At 46.9% G+C, this 20359-nt stretch overlaps 1 protein-coding gene across 1 annotated transcript in view; it reads left to right on the top strand.

Moving 5' to 3' along the window:
- CFAP300 (cilia and flagella associated protein 300) overlaps positions 1-19998 on the top strand; it is a 58872-nt gene extending 38874 nt beyond the window's left edge. Inside the window, exons 6-7 of the mRNA XM_083170076.1 lie at positions 17421-17487; positions 19040-19998. Coding sequence (XP_083026202.1) covers positions 17421-17487; positions 19040-19165 — 193 coding nt within the window. The 3' untranslated portion in view covers positions 19166-19998. The remainder of the gene's footprint in view (positions 1-17420; positions 17488-19039) is intronic.
- The last annotated feature ends 361 nt before the right edge of the window (positions 19999-20359 follow it).

Raw genomic sequence — 20359 nt, 5'->3', positions numbered from 1 at the left:
GCCTAACCCTAACCTCCCCTTCCCCTGCATACTAACACTAATACTCCTCCTAGTGCCTACCCCTAACCTCCCCTTCCCCTGCAGCCTAACACTAATACTCCTCCTAGTGCCTAACCCTAATATCCCCTTCCCCTGCAGCGTAACACTAATACTCCTCCTAGTGCCTAACCCTAACCACCCTTCCCCTGCAGCCCAACACTAATCCTCCTCCAAGTGCCTAACCCTAACCTCCCCTTCCCTGCAGCCTAACACTAATCCTCCTCCAAGTGCCTAACCCTAACCTCCCTTCCCCTGCAGCCCAACACTAATCCTCCTCCTAGTGCCTAACCCTAACCTCCCCTTCCCTGCAGCCTAACACTAATCCTCCTCCTAGTGCCTAACCCTAACCTCCCCTTCCCCTGCAGCGTAACACTAATACTCCTCCTAGTGCCTACCCCTAACCTCCCCTTCCCCTGCAGCGTAACACTAATACTCCTCCTAGTGCCTACCCCTAACCTCCCCCTTCCCCTGCAGCGTAACACTAATACTCCCCCTAGTGCCTACCCCTAACCTTCCCTTCCCTGCAGCCTAACACTAATACTCCTCCTAGTGCCTAACCCTAACCTCCCCTTCCCTGCAGCCTAACACTAATACTCCTCCTAGTGCCTATCCCTAACCTCCCCTTCCCTGCAGCCTAACACTAATACTCCTCCTCTTGCCTAACCCTAACCTCCCCTTCCCCTGCATACTAACACTAATACTTCTCCTAGTGCCTAACCCTAACCTCCCCTTCCCCTGAAGACTAACACTAATACACACCCTAGTGCCAACCCCTAACCTCCCCTTCCCCTGAAGACTAACACTAATACTCCTCCTAGTGCCTACCCCTAACCTCCTCTTCCCCTGCAGCCTAACACTAATACTCCTCCTAGTGCCTAACCCTAATATCCCCTTCCCCTGCAGCGTAACACTAATACTCCTCCTAGTGCCTAACCCTAACCTCCCTTCCCCTGCAGCCCAACACTAATCCTCCTCCTAGTGCCTTACCCTAACCTCCCCTTCCCTGCAACCTAACACTAATCCTCCTCCTAGTGCCTAACCCTAACCTCCCCTTCCCTGCAGCCCAACACTAATACTCCTTCTAGTGCCTAACCCTAACCTCCCCTTCCCCTGCAGCATAACACTAATACTCCTCCTAGTGCTTAACCCTAACCTCCCCTTCCCCTGCAGCGTAACACTAATACTCCTCCTAGTGCCTACTCCTAACCTCCCCTTCCCCTGCAGCGTAACACTAACACTCCTTCTAGTGCCTAACCCTTACCTCCCCTTCCCCTGCAGCGTAACACTAATACTCCTCCTAGTGCCTACCCCTAACCTCCCCTTCCCCTGCAGCGTAACACTAATACTCCTCCTAGTGCCTACCCCTAACCTCCCCTTCCCCTGCAGCGTAACACTAATACTCCTCCTCGTGTCTAACCCTAGCCTCCCCTTCCCTGCAGCCTAACACTAATACTCCTCCTAGTGCCTAACCCTAACCTCCCCTTCCCCTGCATACTAACACTAATACTCCTCCTAGTGCCTACCCCTAACCTCCCCTTCCCCTGCAGCGTAACACTAATACTCCTCCTAGTGCCTACCCCTAAGCTCCCCTTCCCCTGCAGCGTAACACTAATACTCCTCCTAGTGCCTACCCCTAACCTCCCCTTCCCCTGCAGCCTAACACTAATACTCCTCCTAGTGCCTAACCTCCCCTTCCCCTGCAGCCTAACACTAATACTTCTCCTAGTGCCTAACCTCCCCTTCCTAATACTCCTTCTAGTGCCTATCCCTAACCTCTCCTTCCCCTGCAGCCGATTGTCAACAGTTGAGATTTTGTCAATAGTTTTGAAGATGTTGGTCTGGTGCATGTTGACAGTTTTTACCATGTCAACATTCGGAATGTCAATATAGTGGCGGTCAACTTTCTTATTGGATACCAGTTAAATACAGGTCGAGTAGCCCTTATCCAAATATCCGTTGTCCAAATTATGCTGAAAATCATAGTCTCCAAAATGTACTTTTATTTTTTTATTTTTTGCTGAAAACTTACTGGGTACATCTGCAACTGGCACTACTGGGGGTATGATATGTAACTGGCAGTACTGGGGGCATGATATGTAACTGGCAGTACTGGGGGCATGATATGTAACTGGTACTAAATGTGGGCAAGGAAATTATTGCTTGGCATTCGAATTCAGTAAGTGAAATTGGACACAAACTTTGTTTCATGCCCAAATAAAATATGTGTGTGTATTTCATGTGTTTGATGTGTTTAAACAACATGAATGCAAGATACCTCAAGATAACTCATTTAAATATAAAAATAATCCAAATTCCGGAATAATCCTTTATCCAAAACGTTTCTGGTCCCGAGCATTTTGGATAAGGGATACCTGTATGTGGTTTACAAAGATAAAAATGGTGCGCAGAGAAAACTGGAAAGATCAAAGTAGGCGCACTGCACAAATGTGAAATGTGTAAATGTCACACCAAAGTGCAACCACCTAACACTTCAGGACAACCCCTTTCATCATGTGATACTTTTATTTTTCTAATTAAAATAGTGCTTGATGTACAGTAGCCTTCATTTAATTCATTGGAACATTACAGTAAGGGCTAGATATACACTTTTCTTGTTATATTTTATTCACTTTTGTTCAGCGCTTAATGTTTTACGTTTTTTACTTTCTGTGGCAGGGTGGAGATCTGCCACGTGAGGAAGGGGTTAAGGTCTCATGGATGATGATAGTTCCACCCTATCGTCGCATGCCAAGGCAGTGTTAGACTTTGGTAGGCCTGATAGCCCAGAGGGAATTAGTTTGCCAGTCTGTTGAGTTCTGTAAATCTTCCATCAGTGCTGAACACTAGGCTGGAACACTCAGACATCTATTGCCATATAAGGTACCTGCTGCTATGTGTTGCTACTACTTAATGTGGACACACTGCTTCCATGTGTTTCTACACCTTTGGCAACAGAAGTAACTAGCACGGATCTCTCCTGAATCCTTATCCCTGAGCAATAGAAATTGGTGCTAGGGTGGGAAGTCTGGTTCTAATGGGAAGTACTGGTATATTGATGTTCTTTAAAGAGCTATTAATAAATATATGTAACGATCCATGTTTTTAAAGTCTGTTTCTTACCACTCAGATGCTTTTCCAGGCTGGTGCTGTACTCTGGGTTCAGATGCCATTGGGGCTGTTATAGTGTTCAGTGTTCACTCAGGCTTCTCTGCAGTCTCCCATTGCTGCTACCCAGCACCCTCCACTAACTGGCAGATGCCAGTCTCCTCTCTCTGCAGCAGTCCTACAGGCCTGTTTGCTCCACTTCAATTTTCCCGTCAGGATTCAGACATGGGCACAGCCATGTTGGACCTTGCAACATGAGTGCTTCACAGCCAATCCCTCTACTGCATGATTGCCAGCTGACTGCCACGACCAATGATCTGACACTGGCTGCTATATAGATGTTCAGGAAATTCCTGTCATGTTGCCAGTGCTTTGTTGCCTGCAGCCTAGCTGAACCTTTTGTAGTGAAGCTCCTGCAGATTACACTCTTCATAGACTTAGGTGCCATTCCATTCTGCTGCACTGCCTGGCTTCCTTTTAGTCCTAGCTTATTCCTGTGCACTATTGGTATATTTCCATTGTTAATCTGACTTCGATAGTCCAGCATCATTATTTTATTCATCGATATGCATCATCATTACTCTTCATCAGCAGAGTGCCCGCGTGCATATCCTCATCAAGTCGTGTCAACATCAGAACCCTGCACTAGCGATATCCCCACCATCGATGTTCACCATCAGTATCTGGGTTCCCCATCATTCCTCCGTACCACTGCTATTGGGGTATCTCCTCAGCACTGCTGACCTCAGTGCACCATCTGTTATCTCCATCGATTGCTACCATTGATATAAGTATATCCGACTCAAATACTCTCCATTGGTTCAAGTATTCTCCATGGGTTTCAGACGATACTAGTCTACTCTACATTCTGGCCATCCTCAAGACTTCATCTTTATATCGCATCTTCCATTGTGAATTTCATACCTGTGCTCCTTCGATGTTTAGCCGCACCTTCAATTATTGTTCACTTACCCTCCATAAGCAATCCAGTATATGTGGAAGAACCCATTTAAGCCACCACTTTTCTCTACGCTCCAGCCTCAGACTCAACCCGCAGGAGTGGCAATATACAAGGACATTACTATGGAGATGGTCATGCTACAGTTTAAAGACTTTTGGATCATCAGTCATAGTACGTCTTCCAGCAGGGATGGGTCACGAGTGGACTTTCAGTCACTCCAAGTAGAAACATTCTCACTGTTCTTGCCCATCCAATTGCCTGTTTGTGTTCTAAAAAAACAAAACGAAGAAAATCTGAAAGCAAAGCTCTTCAAAAGTTTAACACTGCTCAGTCATGACCTTTCTGTACCCATAGTTACCCCAACTGCAAGTGTCTGGTGCTAGTCCAGTGATGGATCCACTCATACTACAGAGACTTCTAAGCAGTGCTTTAGGGCAGAGGTTTTCTTTGCAAGTGTCCATTATCTGTGCAATTTTGTACCTGTTGCTAGCAACACACGCTGCTGTCCAGGTCATGATGACTGTTGTTTTGTAACAGTTACTAATTGTATTTCCAGCACATTTGCTATGCTGAGAATCAATGTGAGGCTGGTACCATGGCTTAAATGCCCATGTACCACCCCCACTATCAACGCAAACCCGAAGCGTGGCGAGCGCAGCGGTACACGTCCTACGACCTTTTCATACCCCCACTATCCACGTCGGCGTGGAGTTGAGAATAGAAAGTGTGGCGAGCGCAGCGAGCCACTGAGCCCGAAGTGTGGCGAGCGCACGCGGACACCTGTGAAGCCCGCGAGGGAACGCGTATACCTGTGAAGGTATCCGTGTCCGCTCGCCACGCTTCGGGCTTGCTGCGCTCGCCACACTTTCTATTCTGTACTCCACGCCGACGTGGATAGTGGGGGTATGAAAAGGTCGTAGGACGTGTACCGCCGCCCCTCGCGGGCTCGCTACGCTCGCCACGCTTCGGGTTCGCGTTGATAGTGGGGGTGGTACAGCCTCAAAAATGACATTTGGGGGCCATTGAACATGTTTGATACTAATTTCAATGCATTTGGATGCATTTCTGTTAAAAATCGCATGCGATGCGATTTTTTTACTATATGATGGACATCGTGGGAGCTGTGATTGTACCGAGAATACTCTGACCTTCCACAAAGTGACATATCCTTCCTTTGATGCTTCCCTAAACAGTCCCATCCCTTTGACTGCACTGGAGCCCAGCAAGGGAAAGCCTCAATGCAGGGGTGTAACTATAGCACCGCAGCCCCCGCCACCGCGGGGGGGCGCTGTGCATGTGGGGGCGCCGGGGGCTGCGGTGCTATAGTTACCTACCCCCCCAATCCCCCGCAGACTTACGTATCTTGCTGGTCCCGGCTGCTCCGTTCTTCTGATGAGGACCACAACAAAATGGCCGCCCCCATATAGCAAACAGTTCTCTGAAACTGTCTGCTGTACGGGGGCGGCCATTTTGTGGTGGTCCTCAGCAGATGAACGGACGGAGCCGCCGGGACCAGCACGATAGGTAAGACTGCGGGGGAGGGGGTTAGCATAGGCGGCGGGGGGGGGGGTGCTCGACGGGGTGGCGGCGGGGGGTGGGAATGGGCGCCCCCCCCCCCCCTAACGGCGGGGGGGCGCCCAAAACGTAGCAGCGCCACTGCCTCAATGAAAGGCATGAGAGGAAAAAGGGGTCACTTTGCTGCATGGAGCAGAGTTGGAGAGTACATCGAAATGCGCTTCTCTGCTGGAGAACAACATGGTGTTGCAAAGTGTGTCCAACTTAATATACACGTTGCTACCCATTTTCTGACACATCAGGGGTGCTGTACAAATCTGCACCTTTCTGCAAAGCAGGGGATGCCCCTGAAATGGCCAGAAACCCTTGCATACTTCAGAGAACAATCCTAACACTGTGTCATTGATAAACTTTGCAGATTTACTAAGCCTGGTGAAGTTATAAAGCACCAGCCAATCATGGGGTCCAGCATGAGCTAAACTAATGCACCTGATTGCAGGCATATGTGTACTTTTAGAGTGGTCCTTGACCGCTTGCTTAAGCGGCCGTACAGGGTGTGGTTTATGTCTATCCCATAGGGCGCCAGTGGTAAAAGTAAAAGGAACTTTATTTACCATCAGTGACCATCAATCATGCCACTGTCAGTCTCTCACTGAATGACATTACTTTGGCTTCAGCTCATAGACCAGAACAATAGACTTAGGTTCTCTAACATTCTTCTTCTGTCACTCCCACTACTTGTCAGCTTCATCTGTGGGCTTTAAAGGGTTTTCCCACATTTAATTAATATATGACCATAAGCCTAGTTTCCTATCTTACTGTTTTGTGAGAGCCTTTCACTGTAAATGCACTCTTAAGCCCCCTTGGGAGCAGGAGCCCAGCGGCAGATGACTCCATTGCCTCCCAGAGTTCTGCCTCTGTGACGGGGGAGCCCGGCAGTGGAAATCAGCTGGTCGCAGGAGCATGTTCCTGCGACCAGCGATCACTACGGGGGAGAAAACGGGAGAGCGCACCCGACGATATATCGCCGGTGCACACTCCCATCGCGGGCAATATGGTCTCTCAGCGACCATATTGCCCGCGATATTAGACAAAATCGCCCCCCGTGTGTACACAGCCTTAAGGTTCATACACACGGGGGACATATATTGCTCAGTGTCTCCTTTTCATCCGCGACCAGAGATGTTCGCTGATGAAAGGGAACCTCTGCCGGCGGTGCCGCAGAGGTAATTAGACCAGCAATTAGAACGGGGCTGAAAATGGGAGCGCGCACCCGGCGATTTATCGCCGGGGAGCACTCCCATCACTGGCAATATGGTTGCCAGCGACCATATTCCCAGCGATATCAGCCCCTATCGCAGCCGTGTGTACACGGCTATAGTAAGAGATTGGACTACACAGGGCACATAAAGTGGAGTGCTTTACTGATTGGTATCTGAGGGGCAGATTTATTAAGCTCGGTGAAGTGATAAAGTGTCTGGTTTTTATCACTGGCCAATCAGCTCCTACCTGTCATTTTTCAAACCAAGCCTGTAACTTCACAGTTAGGACCTGATTGGCCGGTGATAAAGACCAGACACTTTATCACTTCACCAAGCTTAATAAATCTACCCCTGTGTGAAGATAAATATTTATTTATTAACAGTTTCTTATATAGCGCATACATATTCCGTGGCGCTTAACTATAAAGAGAACTGTGCAGATGACACAGACATCCACTGTGACTCATGTCGACATTTGACCATGTTGACCCTTTTCATGAGTCAACATTCTGCATGTTGACCAATAGTGATTGACCCAATTACCGTCAACCCTATGACCCATACCCGCAGTGGCTCAACTGGATAACGACCATGTTGGACCTGAATAACCTCAGCGCCTGTTCAAGGTATTTCGAGCAACAGTGTTCAGTAGTAACTGAATGTAAATGCTGGTCTGTTTCCATAAGTCCTGCACCGGGACTGGACCTGGCAGCAGTGTGGATTCAGGCTACGGACAGGAAACTTTTGTCTTAGCACTCAAATAAAGATGAAATGATTTCCATAGAACCTGGGCTGGAGAGCTCGGAGAACAGACACCGCCAGCTATGAAAGATGGAGCACTCCATTTTTTCCCTTGGTAAGAAATCTCCAGTTTGTTTAATGCGGCAATCATTTACACTGCAAAATCCAACTGGTCTTGCAGTGTAAATGATTGCCGCTTTAAAAAAAAAAATGGAGATTTCTTACTAAACTTTCTGAATCTCTCATCCTATTACATTTCATCCCGTATGTTTTTACTATCTCTCCAATGGGTTTGTTTTGATTTACTGATAGTAAATTTTCCCCTCAATATGAGATCCAAAGAGCTGTCACTAAGATTTTTATCCTACTTCACATGTGATGTTGCTATGGGCAACCGATCACAAAATCTACTTATTTATTTAGCACCCTCTAGAACACGGGTGTCAAACACAAGGCCCGCGGGCCAAATCCGGCCCGACAGACCTCGTCATGTGGCCCGCGCAGCCGCCGCCAGCCTTCACCTTTTATTCTCTTTTTTTTAGATCTTTTTTAGAGGTTTTTTTTTTGCACTGCCGGCGGCCATGTTCCTGTGGTCTTTTAAGATGTCTGTGGCCACAGGAACATGGCCGCCGGCCTCCACGGCTACGTGGAGGAGAGCCCGGCAGCCTGTTCCCTCTTATCGAGGCAGTGGCAGACGCTGGGTGGGGACGTCATGATGATGACGCCTCCCACTCACGCGTCTGCAGAGAGGAAGAAAGGCAAGCCGAGTCGGGGGGCCGCAGCAGGACAGGCCGCGGCGCAGAGAGTGGAATTGAAATTACTGGAGCCGCAGCAGCAGTAAAGGAGCCTGAGGGATAAAATACAGTAAGTTACATAAAAAAAACAATATATCTGGTGGTGGTGTCATGGCATTACTTTTATATTATACAGGGGGAGCAGCCTGTGGTGTCATGGCATTATTATTATACAGGGGAGCAGCCAGTGGTGTCATGGCATTACTTTTATATTATACAGGGGGAGCAACCTGTGGTGTCATTATTATTGTACAGGGAGAGCAGCCTGTGGTGTCATGGCATTATGCCATGACACCACAGGCTGCTCCCCCTGTATAATAATAATGCCATGACACCACAGGCTGCTCCCCCTGTATAATATAAAAGTAATGCCATGACACCACAGGCTGCTCCCTCTGTATAATAATAATGCAATGACACCACAGGCTGCTCCCCCTGTATAATAATTTGTGTCATGGCATTACTATTGTTATATTATACAGCGGGAGCAGCCTGTGGTGTCATTGCATTATTATTATACAGCGGGAGCAGCCTGTGGTGTCATTGCATTATTATTATACAGCGGGAGCAGCCTGTGGTGTCATTGCATTATTTTTATACAGCAGCGCTTTGAGGGTGACCAAACTGCTGATGCGGCCCCCGATGAATTTGAGTTTGACACCCCTGCTCTAGAAGATAGTAGACAGGATCTGATTGGTTGCCCATAGCAATATCACATGTGAAGTAGAATACACATCTTAAGGTGCCCATGCACGCACCGATATGGCCGTGCGTTTTGTGCTGCATCGCATCGCATGTGTTGTGCATGCGATGCGATCAAAAGACAGTACAAAAAGTATGTGCAGCACATAGATTTTGTACTTTGCGATGAGATGCCGCGGGAGCGTCTCTTCGCATAGCATCTCACTGCGAGTAAGAAATACACGGCTTTTCCCTGGCCTTGTAATGCCGGGGACTGCCGCGCTGGACCCCCGTTGTCACTGCAAGGCAAATTCCCGGGTGAAGAAGTTCTACCCAGGAATTTGCCTTTTAACACTGGTTTTTCGGCAGTGTGAACGGGTCAACCCGTGTCTGCATACCCGGATCTCAGACACGGGTAAAAGAAGGGTTTTACACGTGTCTGAGATCTGGGTATGCGACCCGTTCACACTGCCAAAAATCCTGTGTTAAAAGAAAAATTCCCTGGTCTACATGCTAGACCCGGGAATTTGGCTGCAGTGAGAACGGGGTATTAGTAAATTTCCCCCTGTGAGTCCACAGCAACAGATTCCAAATGCAAATGTCACACCTGGAATCAACTCCAGACTTTTTACCTGCTTAATTGGTGATGAAATAACAAGGGACTAGCCAACACCTGTCCATGAAATAGCTTTTGAATAGATTGTCGCATTACCTTTGGTCCCTTCAAAAGTGGGAGGCACATATAGAAACCTTTGTAATTCGTACACCGTTCACCTGATTTGGATAGAAATACCCTCAAATTAAAGCTGAAAGTCTGCAGTTAAAGCACACCGTGTTTGTTTCATTTCAAATCCCTTGTGGTGGTGTATAGCGCCCAAAATTTGTGTAGATGAACCATAACTGATTTAATCAGCCATTCGCAGTTTCACTGTACCAGGACATTTTACTAATGACTGTATATAGATTTTCTAACCAGTTGGTGGGATTAACTCCTTGAGTGGTATGCCCGGAAATTTTCCAGGCTCAGCTGCGCTGCCGCAGCGAGCTGTCCCGGAAAATTTCCAGGCATACCACAAATTTGAAATAGGTGCGCGCCAGTGGTGTCCAGGTGTGCACCACATCCCCCAGCCCCTGAAAACATTTCCTAATCGCTGTTACCTTGTTATGAAGCTTTGTTGTCTGGTCTTGCAAGGATTTATAACATGCACAAGTTAAATTGTTGTTCCTTTAAGGCTGCCTAGACCCAATACTAGGTTCTTCTCCCCAAACCCATGTTATCCTCATCTAGAAATCTCCCTTTTTGTTTCATTTAAAAGTCACTTTAGCAGCCGGTCCCTTCTTCTGCCATCCCCTTAATTGCCCTTTGAAGTGGTTAGGCACCCGTCCTGCTCTTTCACTCCAGGACACCTTTATTTGGCTCTTCCAGCCGCCGGGTTTATGTAACAGTAAAAGCGAACGTGTCCCATTTGTCACTCCGTAATCTCCTCAATTTCACAGCAGTTTCACAGAACCTTTTTATTTTTTAACTCCTGAGAGCATTGTATTCCTGTGTGAGCGGCAGAGAGGTATTCCAAGGGAATTCCATGGTTGTTATTGGACTTTTCTCATTACTGGTGTACAAGTAGTGATTGTTGAACGGCCTCTGCTGTCTCCGCCATTAGAATTCCACATGTGCAGCTCATTATATTCATACGGGTACCTTCATCTCTGGAGTGGTACTGACATGAACCCAACCGTGCTGTCAGAGTGATTTATTCAGAGGCTCCAGGAACAACAGCTTCTTAGGGTGGTAGTGAAACCGGGAAAGGGGGGGTGAAATAAAAGCCTGACTCGGTGGCCAGTTCCTCCCAGTGGCTGCTCAATGTTTTTTTTTATCTTATTAAAAATATTTTTGTGTTAAACATGTGATAATAACAACCATGAATTTCAGAATTACATTCCGTATGTTACAGTTGCAAAGTTGGTGGTGTAACTCTCAAGCTAAGCTTTTACTAAACTGTGATATGCAAAATGGTGTTACCATGGCAACTACAATTATCGATGGCAACAATTGTGGACAAACTAAAACCTCTGGATGGAACGCAGGACGTTACCCTGAAATGACTTACATCACAAGGACACCCTGCAGCTATATGTCAACATTGACGGTTGACTTAAGCTTAAGGTCAACATGGACATTGTCGACATGAATAAGGTTGACATGAGATGGTGTAATGGTTAGCATTACTGCCTCACAGCGCTGAGGTCATGGGTTCCACTCCCACCATGGCCCTAACTGTGCGGAGTTTGTATATTCTCCCCGTGCTTGCGTGGGTTTACTCAGGGTACTCCAGTTTCCTTCCACAATCCAAACATATACTGGTAGGCTAATTGGCTCCCAATAAATTAACCCTAGAATGTCTGTGTGTGCGCGTGTATATGTGTGGTAGGGAATATAGATTGTAAGCTCCACTGGGGCAGGGACTGATGTGAATGGTCAAATATTCTCTGTAAAGCGCCGCGGCATATGTGTGCGCTACATAAGAAACTTAATAAATAAAATTAGTTTTTCATGTGTTTTTTTTCGGTGAATGTCGACCTAGACTCTGTCTATCGAATATACTGTTACTGTAATGTTGCTTATAGCAACCATTCAGATTCTAGTTCTTATTTCTCTATTGAATTTTGGAAAATGATAGACAGAATCTGATTGGTTGCAATGGGCAACATCACTACTTGCCTGTTTTACAGTCAGCGTGCCAACAGCCAAGCGCGTGGAGAGACAACGCAGGACCACAGGAGGTGCATGGTATGATTATTTAATCATTGGTTCCTGTGGGCACTTCCCGATTGTGTGCATTCTGTTTCTGATATGTGTGTGTGTGATCTAAGTACCGCACCTTCCTAACTAAGCAATAGTTCATACAGACCTAACAATAGGCCTAATTCAGCCTGGATCGCTGATCAGAGAATATGCAAATCAAGCGATTATCGTTTGACTGCGCATGCACAGCTTTTACATCACACATGCGCAGGCCCAAATAGCGAAAAAATATCCATACTTCTAGATGTTGCTGAGCAGCTGAAGTTTGATTGATAGGAAGCTGACACTTGGGGGTGGAAACATGGTTTTTCCTGGGTGTGTTTGTGAAAATGAAGGCGTGTCCAGGCATTTTTCAGGTCGTCTCTGAGATCAGCACTGACCACTTCCAGCCTGATTCTTCAGCAGGGTTGCCTACCCTCCCGCATCCCGGCCCCACAAAAAGGGGGCAAATCCTGTAAGCCCAAATGCCGCAAATTGCATCATTGTAGCCACGCCCACCGCTGTGCAATTCCTGTAATACCAGCATTGCACAGGCGGCGGCGTGGCCATGATGATGAGATCACGTTGGCCACATCCACAAATAGTGAGCTCGTAGTTGTATCCTCACCCGACCCTGTTACAGCGGTGGTGCCGCCTCCCTGCCTGATGGAGCTGGCTGCCCTCTCCCGGCGAGGGCAGACAAAAAGTAGGCAACGCTGTTCCTCAGTAGATTAGTGGAAGCCCTAGACTGGCACAGATGGAAGAATCTGTTCAATGGTTCAGATTTTGCGAATAAGTCGCTATTTGTGATGAATTAGCAATTTTTGCAAGTGATGGCTTTTCTTTCTGTCTGGCCAGGGGCTTTCTGTTCGTCAATACTCTGATTTAGCATGCCATGCTGAATTATGCCCATTGTCAACATGTATACGTGCGAGTCCCAGGCAAACTCCTTGTCCAACTAGCAGAGATAATCAGCAACTTGCATATGCTGTAACACTACATTCTAGCACCCTGCTCCTTGTAAATTCCTTGTAGTTCCTCCTTCCTGCCTGGGGTGTCGCTGTCTGCTGTGGTACTTCCTGATTAGTCTGGTTTGTATCTCAATGTTGAGATACAAACCAGTCTGTTGTAGAAACACCACAGCAGAGAGTGACACCCCAGGCAGGAAGGAGGAACTGCAATGATTTTTCAAGGCGCGGGATGCTAGAATGAAGACTACATGCTATGAGCTCTGGGGCATCATGGTATTATAGGTACAGGCAGGGGTGAGTTTTTTTCTACAATGCAGGGGTCCTGTTCATTGGAATATCCTGAAACTGCTAGATGGGGGTTGTGGTATATTATTATTTTTGAGGCTACTTGTTTGTATATAGATCTTGATTCTTATAAATAAATTAAATCATGTTCCTGATTGCAAAGGTCCCCATTTATGTTACTCTTTAATCTCCATGATTTTTCCCCTTAAGTGGTCCTTTGCAAGCCTCATTATCTTTGGTATCTCGGTTAGAGGGCACGTTACCATGGTTTCCAGCTGCCCCGTTCCTTCTTAACTGATGACTAGTAAATTGTTTGATTATTGGTTCAGGCCATAACAGGTCTATGTAGGTTATAGGTGCAGTTAAAATCAAAATCAGATGGTATTATGGAGGAACTGTTAAATTACTAAGTGGATAGAAGGAAAGACGGTGATATGAAACCCAAGTCCTTTGTAACTCGTTCGACCACTTTTAAGTAAATTAGGAACAGACGTGTTTCTATTCTAGAATAATTACTTCCATGTCAAGAGCCTGTTATACAAATATCTGCAGAGATAATAATCTGGTCTTTGTTATGGGAATGGGCATTGATCATCACATAAAGCTGTTAACATGATCTTGTCACATTGACGATTGATCTGTATAATTATGTAAAGGCGAATTACTATATGATTAACCCATCATCTGCGCATCCTCTGTTCTTTTTAAACACACCGAAACATTATTGATACCGTCACAAAGTGGCACGTTGTGACCCATTTACTGCTTTGTGCAAAGCTGGAAGCCATTTTGTTCTGCGGTGTGGGCCCTGAGCAGTGATTGGGCAAAATTCGGTTGTTATACCAACAATAATTTATTATCTCCTTAAATACAAATTAAAATGATTAAGATAAATGAAACAACCTTCAGCCTGGCACAGGCTACAATACAATTAAAAACAACTCAGAAATAGAGAAGCGTTTATTTACACACACAGGGCCTTATTTTGATTCATTCGGTCCTTCGTGCAATCGCACTGAGGACCGATGTTTAGTTTCTGCGCATGTGCAGACACAGGGTGCGTGCACACACCCTACACTCCGAGGGGGTGGGGTGGGGGGCGGAGAAGGGCGGGGGCGCCGGGCAGCCCCATTAGCATATGGGAATGGCAGCGGCGTAACTATAGCACCGCAGCCCCCGCCACCGCGGGGGGGCGCTGTGCATGTGGGGCGCCGGGGGCTGCGGTGCTATAGTTACACCCCCAATCCCCCGCAGACTTACCTATCTCGCTGGTCCCGGCGGCTCCGTTCTTCTGCTGAGGACCACCACAAAATGGCCGCCCCCATATAGCACACAGTTCTCTGAAACTGTCTGCTGTGTGGGGCAGCCGTTTTGTGGTGGTCCTCAGCAGAAGAAGAACGGAGCCGCCGGGACCAGCGCTATAGGTAAGGCTGCAGGGGATTGGGGGGGTTTGCTTGGGGGGGGGGGTTGCATGGGCGGCGGGGGATTGGGGGTGCTTGGCGGGGCAGCGGCGGGGGGGGCTTAGTTACGCCACTGGGGAATGGCCAGCGTTCCATGGGCATTCCCAGGCTAATGAGGCCATGACGGACATGCGGGGGGCGGGCAGCTGACATCACAGGATGTCCTTGCACAGGGCGCCTGCATATTAGAGTGACTATATAGGTCACTCTGAACTGCGTGCGCGGGAGAAATCATTCGATGGTCACCGACCATCGAATGATTTCTACCTGCCTGTGAATGGAAGATAATGTAAATCGGGGGGGGGGGGGGGGCGTGCGAGGGGCGGCGGCCGGCACTGCGGGCAAAGGCGTCGTCTAATGGACTTGCAAGGCTGCGAATTTCACAGCCTTGCTAGTCAATCAGAATAAGGCCCATAGAATCGGCGCTAGGAAGTATTCTGGACAGACTTGCAATTTAGTAGCAGTCAAGTCCCCTGGCGGATATTACCTGTTATTAGTTATAACTTTAACACGTACGTATTCCTCTGACCCAGTCTGTAGTTGTTAGTAAAGACAAGTCTACAGAACCCCCACCATACAAGGATTTTGCACGATTTCAATGTTTCGGGCTGATATATCGTTTGTAAAGTGTCAAATAGTTAGTGTGTTCCATCCTATCCGATGCACGGTTCCATGAGTGTTGAATAGGAGCCCCTAGATCGCTCATACTGCACCATTGATTTATCGGAATCGGAGGGAAAAGGGAGTGCTTTTTGTGCATGTGATGTATTGTATGCGATATATTGCGGGAGGTTAGACTGATGTTTCCAGTCCCTCTAGCCCCCTAATCCAGCACATCAGATATATCGGTACTTACATGTTAGTTGGGCGCCCACTAAGCTATTTGCTTCGTTTTCCGCGTCCCCTCGCGCTATGCTCGCCACACTTCGGGCTCGGTGGCTCGCTGCACTCGCCACACTATGTAAAATCAACTCCACGCCGACATGGATAGTGGGGGTATGAGCGTACTAACTATAGAAGTACCAATATATCTTATGGTAGAATTGTATACCATTATATCTCATGGCTTGATCAATCGCATGAGATATATCTTATGCAACAATTACACCAAAGTACAAAATCGTCTGGAATCACTCCTGGAAATGTCCAGGAAATATTGTTGTAGTGTATGGGGCCCTTTATGCTGGACCTGGGTACACACCTAAAGATTCATTTGTCCAATCTATCTGGTGGGAAGCAAACAGAAAATGAATGGGAGCATATGAAAGTCAAGTTTTGCTCCCAGACACTGTAAAACAGACAATGGTCAGTCAGACAAATTGGTTAAAACCATTTGATTTAACAAATTTTTCCAAGCAATCATTATTGTCTATTTTTCCAGCAGTTGGGAGCGATTGGTTGATTGTCATTTGCTCCCATACATAACCCAGAGTTTTGTTCCCAGCAGACAGATTGGACAGATAAATCTGTAGGTGTGTACAGCTGTAGTTGACTAATTAATGTGTAATCAGAATTGGATGTGCTGAAGGGATGGTTAATGCAGTTAATTGCACATAATAGTAATGTTCCCCCACTCTTTGGAGAGTAATTTTGTAGCCATAACTAATAATAATCCAGATATGTAGGTAGAATTGTAGATGGTATTTATAGTGCAGAGTTGATATTTCCCCATGTGGTGGGCTCTCTTGTACCTGGCTCCTGGTTGGGAAGTGCTGTGGTCAAATCGCTGTGAGGAGTATACTTCTGACGACGGCAGCTCATGTGCCGAAACAGCTGTCGAGTATGACTGACCCACAGTGATGTATCCATTTTGTTCAATGATGATGAGTATGGACTGATGTTTTGTCTGATGCTTCACTACAAGATGATTTTATTGGATCTATAAAAAATTCCCTGTTTTTCATTGCAAATAGTGTGCCTGCCAAATAAACTCTCCTCCCTCACAGTAACATAAATGTGTATTATTGTATTCCCCACTATAAAACCATTATTCATTAGTAAATCTACAAAGATAGAAGCCACTAATCTTACAATCAGCAGCGAGATCATTAGTATCCTGAGGCCACTGCCTCGCTCTCTGTAGTTATCTGGGTGTGTTCTAGGCCTGGATGGTAAATCTGCCACCTGGGGGACGTCTTTACTAATGCTGCCCATACATATGTGAGATATCGAATGCAATCAATGATTGCATGCATTTTTAAGCTGACATTCGACACGATGCGCAGGCACACTGTCGAATGTCGCATCGATAGATATTATGAGCTGCACATAATATTTATCAAATTGCATGAACAATCGCATGTGGTTTTTAACCACATGCGATTGCTCGAATGCAATCAGCGGTGGGTTCGGGGAGCAGGGCGCCGGTACCTTAATGCTGGGGACCAGAGGGAGGCATGTGTAGCGGAGACCGGAGTGGTGGAGCTTTCAGGCGGCGGGACTCGGTAGCGGCAGCAGATGACTTTGAAACACTGGACGGCCCTCTGATTGGCTGAGTCCGCTGAGATAGAGCTCTCTCACCAATCAGAGGGCCGTCCCAGTGTTTCAAAGTCACTGCTGCTGCAGACAAGTCCCGCCGCCTGAAAGCTCCACCGCTATTGTCCCCAGCTCCGGTCCCGCCTACACAGCCACACACCACCCCTCTTCCAGCACCCGATGTCCATCGCAGGATGGCATGCGACATCGGGTGCTGCACTGGGCACCACTTGATGCGATGGGATATCGCATCTGATCGCACATATGTCTGGGCAGCATTAGATCTACAGATCATCCACAGATATTGCACTTTTTGTTGATCTTTCTGTTTCTTCTTTTATTTTCTCAGTGTTCAAAAGGATCCAGATACAAAACAGATCAATATAATTTCCTCTGTCTTCAAAGTATCAGCATACGTAAGTCTGTATCCTACCTTGTGTCTTATTGCTCTGGTATTACCTCACAGCATATCAGTATACAGAACCGAAACTGTATGTATTCAGGCTGCTATATGTAATACTTGTTTGGTTCAGAGGATTGAGGTGCAGTGTGGCACATTAGAGATTGCACAGCTTTTGCAATTTACTGTGACTTCCCCAGTTTCTATACTGTGAGGTAAACGTATGAAGCGTGGAGTAGTGGTATCTATCCCCATAAAGAACGTTATGTGCAAGGTGATAATGTACCAGCCAATCAGCTCCAATATGTAAATTGACAGGAGCTGATTGGCTGGAGCATTATCACCTTGCACATAACTCAGGGAGAAGCCCAGAGAGGAGACTGTCAGCAGCACTTTGAGGGAGGGGGGGTGATGTAGATGTCACCAAGCTCCGCCTCCCAGTACTCAATTTGCATCTTTAGCCCCGCCACTCCCCGCCGGCATCTGGGAGCAGTCACCACCTTTTCGGGGGAGCTGGGAGGGAGACCCTTTTCCGACACAGCAGGCAACCCTGACATAACGTTCTTTATGTGTATAGATACCACTTCTCCAAGCTTCATATATTTACCCGTGAGTGCCTTTCCCAATAGACGAGCCCCGCAGGTGGCCATATTGGATCAATCTGGTCATTGTGCACAACAAAGCCGGCTGTCTCTTGTGTCACTGAGGTTTGTCAGTGACTATACCCACAAGCACACTTTAGCGGTATTAGGTCGACAGGTCCAGGTTGACGGTCAAAAGGTCAACCACTATTGGTCGACTGTCAACGTTTGACACATGAAAAAAGTTGGCATTAGGTAGATCTGTTCAAAAGGTTGACACAATTAAAAGGTCGACGTGAGTTTGACATTATTATTGTTTTTTTAAACCGACGTGTTCATACTTCACCGCCCAAGTGGGCATAGAGTTATATTATAATAGTGTGCTGAGTGCAACGTGGCACTGTGCCCGAAGCATGGCGAGCCATGTGAGGGGATTGGTTACGGTGTCCGTGTCGACCTATGTTGGCATTGACACCAAAAAATTGTGAACACCCAATGTCGACATATTTATTGAGTTGACTTTTTGACCATATTGACCAACTGCATGTCAACTTTTTTCATCTGTCGACTTTCTACCTGTTGACCAATAGTGGTCAACCTTATGACTGTTGACCTAGACCTTTATAATCCGTAACCCACTATAACTAACATATTCGATTGTTATCGTTTTGGTAATTTCCGAACTGTAGTATCGGGCCAATTGCATGACGCCGATGCCAACACCGCTTAAGAAGTGTGAGACAGCGCTGATACATAAAACAGCTTTGATTTCCTATGTGAGCGGACCAGAGACCTTAGAACAAGCCATCAATAATCCACAAGGAAGTTAAAAACCCCATACTTTTATTTATACTTCTGGCTGTATAAATTGTGGTCATGGTTAGCAGAGAGTGACGCATGCTGTGTGTTTTCTATAGTGATCTCACGTGTGTCCAACACCGATGGCTGACGTTGCTTTATACTGTATTACTCTTCTATGACTTACAGGATGAGACTGGCTTGTGCTATCCGTCCCCTGCTCCCCATGGGCAGACGTTTTCCTATCTGATTGTGGACCCACTCAAACGTCACGTGACTGTGTTATATCACTGTTTTGGTGGGGGGATCTTTTGAAGACACCTACTACATCATGAGACTTGGAGAACAGGAGACCTGCAGCTACGTCTGTTGACCGTTTAACAGTCTGTACCGGATGATCCGGAACCTCCGCATTGCAGTTACTGTTTGACGTATTTTTCAAGGATTTGTATTTATTACTTTGTGACTGTTACCCATGTTACACATCACAGGTTGTATACAGGGCTGCCGAAAGGTGTGCCAGGCCCCGGTAAAATTTTGGAGCGTGGCCTAATCACGGGGTGTGGTCATCTACCGTGATTAGGCCACGCCCCCAAAATATTTAGGGTGGGTGTAAAAACTGTCTGAAGTTGAGGGGGGGGGAGGGGCAGTGATTGTCGCACCCCTTCCCCCCTCAGCAGCAGCAGCACACACCTACAGCATGTGCTGATAGCAGGCTCAGCATGAGCTCCTACGCTGTCAATGAGATACTCATGCTGTGCACAGCACAGCCTGTAGGTGTGTGCTGCTGCTGCTCGGGAGGGACGGAGGGGAAAGGGGAGTGCCGGACCAGGGTCCCCGCCGGGCTTCTCCAGCCAGACCAGGTCTGGGTAATTAGTACCCACTTGCCCCTTCTCTCTCGGCAGCCCTGGTTCTATGTGAACAGTGACTGGGTATAGGGGCATGGGAGGGTGCCTTTATATTAGGAATTATTTAAAAGCCTGTATTGTTTATTGCATGTGATATATAAATGTGCCGGATCTATTTACAGATATACAGATGTTTTACCCCATCAGTGAGACATTTACCTGCATTATCCCATTATTATGAGTACGGTTTCATAAAGGACCAACCACTTTGAAAAAAATTAAAAATATATATTTATTAAATTTTTTTAATTAAAATATTATCTATCTATCTATCTATATCTTTTTTTTTTTCCATACTATATGTAGATATCTCATATCTCTATCAATCTATCTATCTTTATCTATTCCTGGAGGGAGGGGCGAAGGAAGAGCAGAGGGGAAAGAGGTGGTGGGGGGGGTATGAAGTGGGAGGTGAGATGGGCACAAGGCTGCTCCCAGAGGAGGAACCAGCCCACATTAAATAGCCACATACTGTAGGGGCTGGAGCTGGGTGTAGGGGCCGGGGGAGATGAGCCAGGGAGGTGGAGCAGCCACAAAGGGGGATTGTCTCCATCCTGACACATCCTGGGTTCGCTCTAGTGCTGGAATGTCCAAACTATGG

Source organism: Crinia signifera, chromosome 2, assembly GCF_055691185.1.
Source record: "Crinia signifera chromosome 2, ASM5569118v1, whole genome shotgun sequence".
NCBI classification, from domain to species: domain Eukaryota; kingdom Metazoa; phylum Chordata; class Amphibia; order Anura; family Myobatrachidae; genus Crinia; species Crinia signifera.
Note: the sequence above shows the minus strand (reverse complement) of the source record. Positions and strands in the feature narration are given on the sequence as shown.